Here is a 12,141-nt window from a genome sequence, read left to right on the forward strand (position 1 = left end):
TCACAGCCAGTCAATAAATAACAATATAAAATAATAACAAGAGGATTCCACTGCCAGTTTCTTCACCCAGAAAGTTAACAAAGGCTAGAGGTTACTTCAAACTTGATATCCAAAATAAAATAATAAACCAGTCACCTTACCTGTAAAAGCTGCCTTAATCACGGTAGCAAGAACAAATAAAGCATGGGTCTTCTAAATACAACTATTTTATGCAAAAGTATCCAAATTACCAATTGTTTTCATACCTTTACACTAGAATCTGGTGCTGTTTGTACTACCAATATCATAGCTATTGTAAATATTATTGAACATAGAAAATTCAAGACTTTTTACTAATTTATTTAATTTTTTCTAAATATTTCATTTTCTGTATCGTTTCTGACAAACTAAATACCACCAGAAGAGCAAGCCAATATGTATTTATTTCTCCACCATTACAGGACAGAGCAAAGATTTCAATCACTTCAATAGCTCTCACATAACTGGACAAAATGTTGTTTTAGGAATAACTATAACATACCTATACAACAAACATTCCCAAACAGGGTACATTTCACAACTTTGAGAGAAAAAAGACAAACAAACTTACTTTCCAGATGATTTGTCTCCATTGCAACTAAAAAAGCCCATTCATAGTAAAATCTTCCTTTTTCTCTTTGAGTTCCACCAACATAGTAACATCCCAGCTGAAGGAGGACTTGGATAAAGTCTTGGCCACAGTCCATACTTGGAAGTTTGGCAAATAGCTTCACTGCCCTGATATAATAATGTTCTGCCAGCTTGCTGGCTGCTGCATGCAGGCAGAGTCCCCCAAAATTAGCCAGGGCTATAGCTTGGTTATGGGTCATATCAGTCTCTTCTGAAAGACACAGTGCTTTGTAATAGCTCTCAGCAGCTTCTTTTGTGTTGTTTGTTCTTTTCAAAGCAATAGCAAGCATATTATAAGCAATGCCTAGTTGTTGAGGATTGCTCCATGAAGAGTCTACAATAGCATTTAAAATGGCTAAAGCCACATCATGTTGCCTGTAAAGAATGTATAACCAGGCAAGTGAAACCAAATAGTTAATAGTTTCCTCTGGTTTAGCAGAAACAGAGTTCAGTGCTTTCATCATGTAAGCAATGGCTTTTCCATACCATTTGTGGTGGCTGTACAGTTTTGCTAAGCTAAGATAGATAATGCTGCATAGTCCTTGCTGTTCCTTAGTAAACACAGAGGAAAGTGCTTGTATGAGGTAAGGTGCAGTTTGGGATGGGAGTATTTGTCTGAGTTTTCTCAGGCCATCAAGCTTGGGAGCATTTCTGATGACTAAATCAATCCTTTTCAAGGAATCTGCTAAAGTATTTGGACTCTGAGAAGAGGTGACCTTTATGCAACTTAACACAATGTGTGGCAAGCACTTTTCATTGTAGGACTCGGCTAGTTTGAAATAACAGTTCTTTGATAAGCTGTTTTGTAAACCCAAGTCATTAAGCAAGAGTTGAAACCTTTCCAGGAATGGTAGTGCCTCTTCATGCTGTTTGTGTGCACTGTAATGTTTTGCCAATAGGAAGCATGCCCTTGCCTCTGCATGTTTGTTCTGGCTCAAAATTGTCCTCTTCAGAGCATACTTTAGAATTTCTGACTCCAGGTCAGTACTGCAAATGTAGTTGGGAATTCCCATGAGAAGAGATGTAGCCTTGTCAAAGACATGAGCACATTTTTCTTTGTTCTTCTGTGTCAAGTAGATGACTGTTAGATTTGTATAAAGAGCAATTACAAAGTACAAATCACTAAACCCTCCAGATACTGCTCCCAATGCTTCCTCAAAATACACCCGAGCTTGGGAAAACTTCATTTTTTTAACACTGAGCCTGCCTAAGAGAAAGCATAGCCTTGCTAGCGCCCAAGACATATCTGCCTTCTTTGCTGCTTCCCTTGCTAATCTAAAAAAGCTAACCAGTTGTTCTTCTTCTGAAAACCCATAAAACATGCTATTGATAAATGGGTAAGAGAAGTCATACAGATTTTTGAAGTTTATGTCATACTCTTTCCTATTTAAGAAGAGTATCAATGACTCAAAGATGTTAGAGGCTTGAGCATCATCTTGACATACGTGGAAGCCAGGTCCTTCAGGTGGAGGAAAGATTTCTGTGTTTGGAGAGCTAGGGGAATTCTTTCCTTCAGTAGTTGGCTCTTCTGCCTGGGTGGCCTCCAAATTCTTGAAGTTCTTCAGGAATTCTTCTATCTTGCCATTTTTGCTAGTGCTAGAATGTGAACATGGAATTTCTGAAATTCAAAAATAAATTTCAGATCACAACTTCATGTGTGAATGCACACAAAGATCTTTGATAGACCAACAAAAACATTTATCAGTAGAAGATGTTGTTAGGAAAACGTTATGTAAACATACTGCATTTCTTAACAGTATATCTGGGAGACAAGTCAAAGGTGGGGAAACAGAGATCCAGAAGGATCGAGGAGGTACATGTGTGGGATACTGGAGCAGTGGGGATAAATGGGACTAGCCACATGTAAACAGGTTGCTGATTAGTACACTTGTCTAGCCAAGCCCTGTGCCTGATCCAGCACTTATCCAACTGAAGCCCAATGTTAATTCAAGCTGGTTTTTGTCTAAGTGTATACACTGACAGAACAGAGAATATGTACTCTTTGAGTATACAGTGAGTGCAGATTTTCTGTTCTTTCTTTATATATATGAGAGAGATCTGCCAGTGAATTACAATTCAGACTGGTAGGTTGGGAACTGTCAGTGCTAGGTTAATGGTTGGACTAGATGATCTTCAAGGTCCTTTCCAACCTAGTTGATTCAGGAGACCAGAATCTGGAAAGACCCAAGGTCTGAACTGGAGGCTGCATAAAGAACCCAAGGTCAGGGCATGGATGGACTTGAAGCCTAAGGGAACTGCACATTTGTGCATGCTTGAGGGTTGAGTAAGGGTATGCCTATGTCCTGGTGGAAAACTAAGGCAGGGTAACCAGGGAGGGTGCATGAGCTATTTGAGCTGCTGAAGTCCCATGTGGGTTCTGTGAGGGTACCTGTAAAGGTCCTGTTTTCTTGTACACATTGTCTCTGTGTGGCCAGCCATGCCTGGGTAATCTGTAATAAGATTTCTTCTTTCAATCAAATACCAACCCTGATTCTCTGCTGGCACATACTAACTTTCTCAAAATTACCTCTAAATTATCCTGGTACTGACATTGTTGAATGTCTTAAAAATATAAAAGAGACTGACATGCCATCATTTCTTTAGTTGTCCCACTGTTATCCAGCCAAGATAATAGGGCAGGGACTAGGGTGCAGCTTTCAGTCATAGTCCGTATAAAGCTTACAGCTGCATATCAACAGAGGCTTATTGAAGTTGCAGATTTAGGGCTTAGTTTCCTTAGAATCTCATTTCTGAAACTGTTCAGCAGAATCATAAATATAAAAATTGGTATTTAGAAAAATGTATTACAATACAAGTAATGATAGTGACAGCTTAGCGACTAAACGCCAAAGGGAAGTAACTCTGCATCCTCATCAAAATATCCCCTTTGGGAAACATATTTATGGGATGAAGTTTTCTAGCAGATGGAAAATCTGCTGGAATTCAAAGTCAGCTCTTGCCAGGTGCCCTATAAACAGTATTTTTCCCTGTTAAACGATGTGGAGGGGTCAGTGTGTGTGTGGGGGTGTGTGTGTCACAGCAGTAAAAGTAAGTCATACAGTCTGCCACGGGACAGCAAGGTCCAAGACATCTGATATCAGTGAAAACACACCATGACTTACAGCAAAAGTTAGTGAGAAAGGGTTACAGCAAAACCTAGGAAAGCAAACAATGAGAGAAAAAAGTTAGAATGTGATGAGACATTAGAAAGAGAAAAGCTGACAAAGATACCAAAAATATCAGAAGTAGCATTAATTTTATATAAAAATTGTATACATATGAAGTATTACCACATTCATGAGCTTTATGAAATTCTGGTTCTTCTAACTGGTCTGTAAGAAAAAAAAAAAGCCATGTTAGTTATGGTATCTTAGTTCTTCTGCAGTTTTAAATATCCTAAAATAAGGATATTTTTGGTTCAGAATTCTTTATGTCAGAAGAATTGGATGTGTCCTGGAAATTAAAAGAGGAGAAGGTGAGACCTGAAGCTAACAGATACTAGGGACTTATCCTCTTACTGATACAATTCACCGCTTTTTACATGATGCACCTGCTACTGCTCAGTAAGGTGGGGAGACATCTGCATATAGCAGTTAGAATTAAAGCCAACGTGTTCTGCGTGAGGGATGCATCACTGCTGCATTAAAATACAAGTGGGAAGTGTAGATGCAATCATTCCCTACAACCTGTCCCTAAAATGAAGTAAGAAGAAGCCTTAAATATTACTGAAATAAGTTTCAGTATCACTCCTGGGGTGGAGAAGAGTATAATTATCTAGGGTAGTTTGTGTAGATAAGTGTCAGGCTTTCATGGCCATTTCAATAGCATGCAGATGAAAAGTCCCTGTATCTAGTCTTTTAAAAGGTTTATCTTTAAATTCTTCAGACATTACTACTATAGATCTAGTTTTAAATGTTTAACATAGCACATCTGTAGAAGAATTGCTGTGTTACGTACAAGAAATTTCTCAAGGTATTTCAGTTGTCATGTTGCATTTCAGGATATATTCACTGTCTTCCATACACTAGATGCAACATACTAAGAGTATAAAGGATATATCCAAAAGCAAAAGCACTCAGAACTAGGTCTGTTTAAGCAGGTGGAAAGCTATTTTACTAGCCTTCAAGAATGACCTCTCACTGACTGTTTAATTCTGAATCTTCTTTCTTTAAATAACTTTCCTAACTTTGGTGTACAAATGCCACAGATGTTTACAACAGTCATAACTTAACTCTCTGAATATCTAATTGGAGAAGTGCTCGTAAGTAAATACTTCTTATAAGATTGATGTAGATGGAAGGAATCAAACACTCCTTTACGCAGATCACACATCAAAACAAAGTGAATATTGAAAACGCTCTAAGTCAAGTCATGTTGCTCAATTGTGAAGTTTAAGAGAAAAGAGTGGTAAAGGTGGTGCTATTATCTGGGGAAGATGTGAAAAGAAGTTGGCCCTTGTAAAAATTAGGGAGGAGATGAGATGTGGTGAAAAATGTGCAACAGCTAAAAATAGAATATGTCCATTAAGCCCATTAGATTGTTTTAGTACCTGATAGAGGTCAGGGCTTTTGTTCCCAGGTTTTTCATTTGAGAAAGTGAGATGTGGAGTCATTTTCCACATTGACATGAGTTGTATTTTGCAACTCAGGTCAGATGTGCCTTAGTTATTGTTCACACACACACTGATTTGCAGAATTAAGCCAATGCACCTGAGTAACCTACACACCAGCTGCTTCCAAATAGGAGCCTGTGGGCTTGTCTCTTAAGGTGGCACTAACAGAGCTAAAACTTCTTTAGATATTCGATAAGCATACACATCACCACAAAACAGCCTGTAGTGGGATAAGAAACTGCTGCTCCTGTTCAGCAAGACAGTTATATAAAAGTGAAACCCCAGTCATCCAAATTAGTTTATGTAAACCATGAGCACTTAGAGAAATAACAGCTGTATCAGAGATGATGCAGCTAAAAGTTGGGGGTTTTTTTCATGAATTTTTCTATTTTTCTATACCTTTGAAAGTCAAATCAAGTATGAAGAGATGTAATATTTACAGTAGTTGTCAATAATTATTATGCCACCTTTCTTAAAATGAAAAGCCAGCAGTATTTGGGTGAACATACAGCCTTTTATAATCCAGCACTGGCATTTGGAAGCCTGAAGATCTGTTCAGCTCAGAGGTTTTAAAACCCTGCTGTTTAATTCACTCAAAAAAAAAGGACAAAAGATTTCTAAATGCTCTGCTGGGAAAAGTCTTCCATCAGCAGGAAAGTAACAAGGATGATATAAAGGGGTTTCACATGCCATATCTATGATCAAACTTGAATACCAAGATATTTCAAAGCAAGTGTAAAGGCTGGAATCTCACTGATTAAAAAAATATCTGTTATAACAGGTATATAGGAACTGTACACGTGTCTTGTGCAGTAAAAAGGAGTAAAACTCACTTACCTATTCTGTACACAGAGCAAACATCTGTGATGGAGGTTTGTTTCAACAAATTCACCACTTCTTCTAAATCTTTTTCTTTTGAAAAAAAAGATAGCTCTTCTGCTTCAAGAAAATCCACGTCTTGTAGTCTAACAAAGAAAGAAGCAATTCCGTGTCTGAAAGCAGGTTTGGCTTGAGGATCTCAGTGCATTAGTCAAACCGAAGCTTGTTAGAGAAACTATTACAATCTTTTAATTATCTGTCCTGTTGTGTTCAAAATTAGTCATTTATAAACATACATACAAACTGATAGCTAGGCTTACATCTAACAGGCTCTGCCGTATCAAAGAAAGTTTCATATCTATCTGTGTCATGGTATAGCGTTTTATGAGAGAATTTATTAAAAGCACAAATCTTTAAGGGCATTATGGTATTGATTTTCTAACATAACCTTGAAGTTACACATCAAATGGACCTGCAAAGAACACTTAAGAAGCCCTTGTTTCAACATGCAGAGTCCAGACATATTACTAAGAGCAACCTATTTACATGGAGCCAACACATGCTGAAATGCACACTTTTTACAGGTTTCTGTCTGCATTATGAGCAATTATTTGTAAGAGGAGCCCCATTTAAAGCAAGTTAAGGCCTGTAATTGAGGGTACTAGCAAAAACAGAACTTGGATGTTTAAATGTAGATCTTGAGAGAGCAGCAAAAATGGAATCTTCTGTGAGAGTAAAGCTTCTTGGATCTTGTGATCCAAAGAATAGAGGCTGAACCAGATGTAGCTACAGCAACCCTTTTTCCCAGTAAGAAACTTGGGTACAGGCTGATAATATGTTTCAACATTTAAGCAGACTTCTTATTCATATTTCTTTGCATTTGTTTTGAAGGATACACACCACAACAAAACAAAGAGCACAAAAAACCCCTCTAAGTTTAACATTCAGTATTTTAAAGCTCAAGAGAGTAAGTCTCTTTTTGTTCATGAGTTAAATACATATCACTTACTTATTTCTAGATACATCCAGTTTAACATGACTTGTCTTTACAAAACCTATTTGACCAGTAAACACATGTTGTCCGAGAAACCATTCCATGCATTCAATGAAGTAGCCAAGGATCTCAATTTTGTCCCCTTCCTGGAAACTCATCTCTTCTGACATAATACTTTCATAATTCATCACAGCTAGACAGGATCCCATTGCTGTGTAATAAGGAAATAAATACTATTTGCAGTAATTTAACAATACAAATACACTTAATAAAGTAGCAACTCATCAGAAGAACATACATAGCAAAATACATTCCTGGAAGTCATGATGTAGCAAGATTTAAAGCATTCAAACCTAATCTGTTGGTCTGAGCAATTAGAATTTTAAATAACAGCATAAAAATCCTCATTTTCCAGCCAGTAGAAAACAAAGACTAAAATGTTTTCAAAATTCTAGCAATTTCCATCATGAAGAAGCAAAAGGAAATGTTTTAAGTCCTACTTTCCTTCTTACACCCCTATGAACTTGGGCCACAGTAAAAACATTGAAGCCAAGGAATAAAATCCCTATTGAATAAATGTGCAGTTACATACCAGTCAATACAGTATGAAAACAGATATGTATCGTCGAAAAAAAGCACCCTATTTAGTCTCTAACCTCAGGCCACCTCTATAAGTTTTATTTCTCTGGAAGTATTAGATAATTAGATAATTTCACATGTGTGGAAGATCCACAATAATTACATTGGTGCATTTCCTTAAAGTTTTTCATCAAATCTACAGAGGCATCCTCAAATTAATTACTCTTTACTACTTTGTGCATCTGTGTAATACAGTATTTAAAAGAAAAAAAAGAGGAGAGAAGCCCTTAGAGTTTAACTCAACTTAGGCAGAGATATATGCTCTCATTAATTTTACTGCAAGGTAATTTTGAAAGCTGTTTTCCCATCCTAATACAATGAGAAAAAGTTATTGAACCCTTCAGAGTCCTAACAAAAACACAGAATAAATTGGGGGGTGTGGGTGTGGGGGATGTGTTTAATGCTGATGTTTGAATGGAGTTTCTTACCAACTTTCCTCATGGATTTTGATTCAGTTTTGAATGTAAAATCAATAGGATTAGAATACCTTTTAAGAAACCATCTGAAAGGAGAAAAAGAACTAGAAGTTAGTGTATGAAACTTCACTAAACGTTGTGACAATAACAGTGATATTTTAAATCCATATGAAGACAGATGCACCCATTCCCACAATTACCTTTCAATTTGAGCACTGTCCATACACTTCAGACACAGCTATATTTTGAGGAATAGTAGTAAAAGAAGTGCTACTTCAGTCAAACAAACCTGAGAAAGTCATGCTGTTTCTCCCTGCCCAAGATCAATAGAAAAATTTCAGCTTTTTAACTCCTAAGAGCACCAAGAGTGAATGTTTTTCTGGTGATTCCTGAAGTGAGTCCATTGATGTAATTTTGGCTTTATAGCAATTATGAACTTGGACTTGAAACAAACTGCATTAAGGAGGTGGATGGCTCTTGTCAATAGTGTTAAATAAAAACACTGCTAGCCTGTTATCATCCATATCTCCAAGCATCCTGAAAAATGAGAATTCTTGCTTTACATTATTACGAAATTGTTAATAGATTTTATGTCAGACTCAGGAAGAAAAGCAGTATCTTTAAATGCTGCTCTGCACACATCTGGATTAATTTCAATTGTGTGTTATGGAAGGAAATAGAGTATTTGTTCTCAGTGTTAATGTAAGATGAATGTTTCACAACAAGCTATCATTTAGACACATCTGTGTCTAAGCAGACATGTCTACATGTGAAACAGATGCATATGAAATAGGTAAAGTCAGGTACCTACTGATGAAAAGGTATCAATGGCTCCAGAGAAGCATTAGGCAGCATGGTCATGTCACCATCCACAGATCCACCTGTTGCATCTTCATCGAGAGCCTGAGTCTCAAAATAAGTGTTTATTTCATTGTCTGTAGCCATTATCTTTCTTACCAGATTGTCAGGACATAAAACAAAAAATGCCCCTAAAACAAAAGCCGTGGAGCAGATGTTATCACAGGTAATGTTTTAGTGTCATATAAGCTTTAAAACTGGCTTCAACAGCATCAGTAATAATCAGTTAGAAACTGAAAATCTGAGATTCCAAAACAAGTGCTTTCTGATTGTCAGATATTCATACTTTTCTATTTTCTCTTTCAGTAAAAGAAAAATGCAGAGCTGAAGTGTTCAATGAAGTGTAGAACCTTCTTCTGCTACAAGATTTTGCATGTTCCTGTTGCAGTAATCAACAATCCACCTAGCGCGTTATTCTGTCTTTGACAGTGGCAGCAGGTGGTGCTATTTAGGAAAAGTACATGAGCCTGGCAACTATCTGTAATCCCTCTCTCCAGTACATCTCCAGGATCTGCATTAATACGAAGGAAGTGGAATGTACATCCCTCCCTAATCCTTTTGGTGTCCATTTATGGACCAGTTGCACATGAAGTTCTCTAATCCCCCTATGATCCTACTGAACCCAATCTGTTTGTTCCTTTCTCTTCTCTTTCTGGTGCATTTGGAGTGAATAGATTTATATTTCAACTTCATTAAGTATTTGAATAGGTCTTATTACTTGATTTTAGGATTTTAAAGAAAGGTGCTTCTCTAAATTTAGCCTTAGCATGGACAGTCTTCCTTACCTTCCTGTACTAGCAGGCTTCTGTACATCAAATTTAATGATTTTTCATTTATATAGACTTCAATGCCTGTTTCTTCCTCCTCTTGAGAGTAGAGCCAGAAAGATTGATCTAGGAATAAATTCTCCATGCAATGATTTATAAAGCCTAGGAAAAAAAAATCCGTTTGTTTTCTTTGCGGTTTTACTGCATTGTACAAGAAAATAGCCTTTCAGAAAGTCAGGGACTGGCATAGGCATTCAGATAACTACCCTACTGCTTAACCCACAATGTATAACTAATTTTACTACATAATACTGGCAAAATTACATCCACCAAGTCACATGCATTACAGCTCCTTTTAATGCTTAGCTCTCACAAACTACACCTAAAATGCACACAACATTTCTGTGCCTAATCCCACTGAAAAAGCAGACCATGTCCTCCCCTTAATGAGGGTTCCCCATAGTTTAGCTATATTTGAGAGGTTTGGAGTCCAAAAGAGGCAATCACTAGCAAGCTTTGAGCAACAGGTGCTCAGCACCACTTAATAACAGATGACAGGAAATAATCTCAAAAAATAATCTCTTTATACATTTCTGTTGCCTGATTCAGCTGTGCCAATATATGTATACTGTGCCTGGGTATCACTACTGGATTTTCTTTGGGACAGAGATGCTGCTGCATACCAGAGCCATGTAAATCAGAAGGTAGTGCTTGATCTTGGAAACTGGGACTCCTTACATTAGGATTTAGGGCTTTCAAAGCTATATGGTAGTTACAGGAAGACCTGGACTAGTGTATCATGATCGGTATGTTATAGATAGTAGATTGTTAAAGGACCAACATTAATACATTAGCAAATCCTTTGTGCAAAAAGTTATGATGAAGAGGAGAGGTGGGCAGGTCAGTGATTAAGGCGCTACTCTGGTATTTGGAAGACAGTGAATCAATTCCGTGTTAGCCACAGCCTTGCCTAAGAAGAAAGTCTTCTTGTTCTTTCTCTGTAAAATTGTATTGAAACAGTATTTTTTCTAGTTCTCTAGGGCACATTTTAATATACAAAATAACAAACATGAAATTAAAAATGAAATTCATGATTTTAAATTGGTCTGATGGACAGAGTGAATTCAATAGTACTACACACAAGCTCTCCATATACAGAAGAAAGAAAAACAGGTGAACAAAATGGAGAGAAAGATCTCATTCAAATACTATTCTTCAGAAAAGACCTGTGAAGTTATAGGATATTAAAAATGGAACTCAAATATCATTTTGTTGTGAAAGGCATACTCAGATTTAGAAACAAAACTGAAGTATGCAAAGCATATGAAGCAGTATTTGTTTTACTTAATATTTCCTCTGAAGGCTTACCAATTTTGTCCAGTTTGCTCACTACTATTCAGGAAAGATGTGGAACAACTAGAAGAGTCCAATGGGGAGCATGATCAGAGGTCTAGAAAATATACTCTGAAGAAGGATTATAGGAATCAGGGTGAAAACAACACTGAGTAGAAGTGCAGGTTAGAAGTCTCCAAATAGTTATTAGCATGGTGCAAAGAAAGAGGAGTAACCTTGACATTTCTACAGGAGTAGAAAAAGTTGTGCTGCAACTTAAATGCCTTTACAAATTAAACTTTAGGACAAAACCACTTGGTTTGTAATAGACTGTTTAGAAAGAAGATATGATCTGATTCTGGAGTATTTTAGACAAGACATCTGCCAGGAACAATAGCTGTTAATCTGCTCTGGGACAAAGGCAGATTCTCCTGGAGGTTGGGGGGTGTCTTCAGCCCTATCATTAGTGCCCAGTTCAGGAACATTACTTACTGCTATTAGGAGTTAATACCAAAAAAATCTCAAAATCCTGTTCAACAAGATTCCAGAATTGTGTGCAGAGGAATAAAAGAGCATATTGAACTGTTGTATGGTATAACAGCTTTACCCAGTGAATGGTAGGTTAGAAATTTCCATATTTCTTCAAAAGTTTTAAAAGTCACCACTATTAGATCTTGATCACTATGAATCGACAGCAGTCTCGCAGAGAGTTCCTAAAAAAGAGATCAAAGCCAATATTTTAATTACAATTATACTAGACTTGAGCACAATTTCTCACTAAGGCACACTTATGCTAAAATGCTATGTATTAAGGATAAAAAGGTTATCTAGAATTTTACCAAATGAGATATCTGTTCTTTAACACATACCTACAACAGTGAACCAAGTTTTAATCTGATTTATTTCTTACTGAATGTACTAACAGTTCCAGTGAGGTTAATTTACAGAGGAATTAAGACCTCAGGACTGACCACACTGAATGAGACTAAAGGCCTGTCTGGTTCAGACATGTCTGTGTTTAGTGGCCAGTATTCTCTATTTAGAGTGTGAAAACCA

General features: G+C 36.9%; 1 protein-coding gene across 1 annotated transcript in view; it reads right to left on the reverse strand.

Annotated features, from left to right (window-relative positions):
* SH3TC1 (SH3 domain and tetratricopeptide repeats 1) overlaps nucleotides 1-12,141 on the reverse strand; it is a 33,152-nt gene that overhangs the window by 7,985 nt on the left and 13,026 nt on the right. The window contains exons 6-13 of the mRNA XM_074904456.1: nucleotides 11,693-11,798; nucleotides 9,772-9,915; nucleotides 8,940-9,117; nucleotides 8,141-8,214; nucleotides 7,089-7,284; nucleotides 6,098-6,225; nucleotides 3,939-3,980; nucleotides 590-2,266 (exon numbers count right to left, since the gene is read on the reverse strand). Of these exons, the coding sequence (XP_074760557.1) occupies nucleotides 590-2,266; nucleotides 3,939-3,980; nucleotides 6,098-6,225; nucleotides 7,089-7,284; nucleotides 8,141-8,214; nucleotides 8,940-9,117; nucleotides 9,772-9,915; nucleotides 11,693-11,798 (2,545 nt within the window). The remainder of the gene's footprint in view (nucleotides 1-589; nucleotides 2,267-3,938; nucleotides 3,981-6,097; nucleotides 6,226-7,088; nucleotides 7,285-8,140; nucleotides 8,215-8,939; nucleotides 9,118-9,771; nucleotides 9,916-11,692; nucleotides 11,799-12,141) is intronic.

The sequence above is a fragment of the Athene noctua genome, chromosome 4, assembly GCF_965140245.1.
Source record: "Athene noctua chromosome 4, bAthNoc1.hap1.1, whole genome shotgun sequence".
NCBI classification, from domain to species: domain Eukaryota; kingdom Metazoa; phylum Chordata; class Aves; order Strigiformes; family Strigidae; genus Athene; species Athene noctua.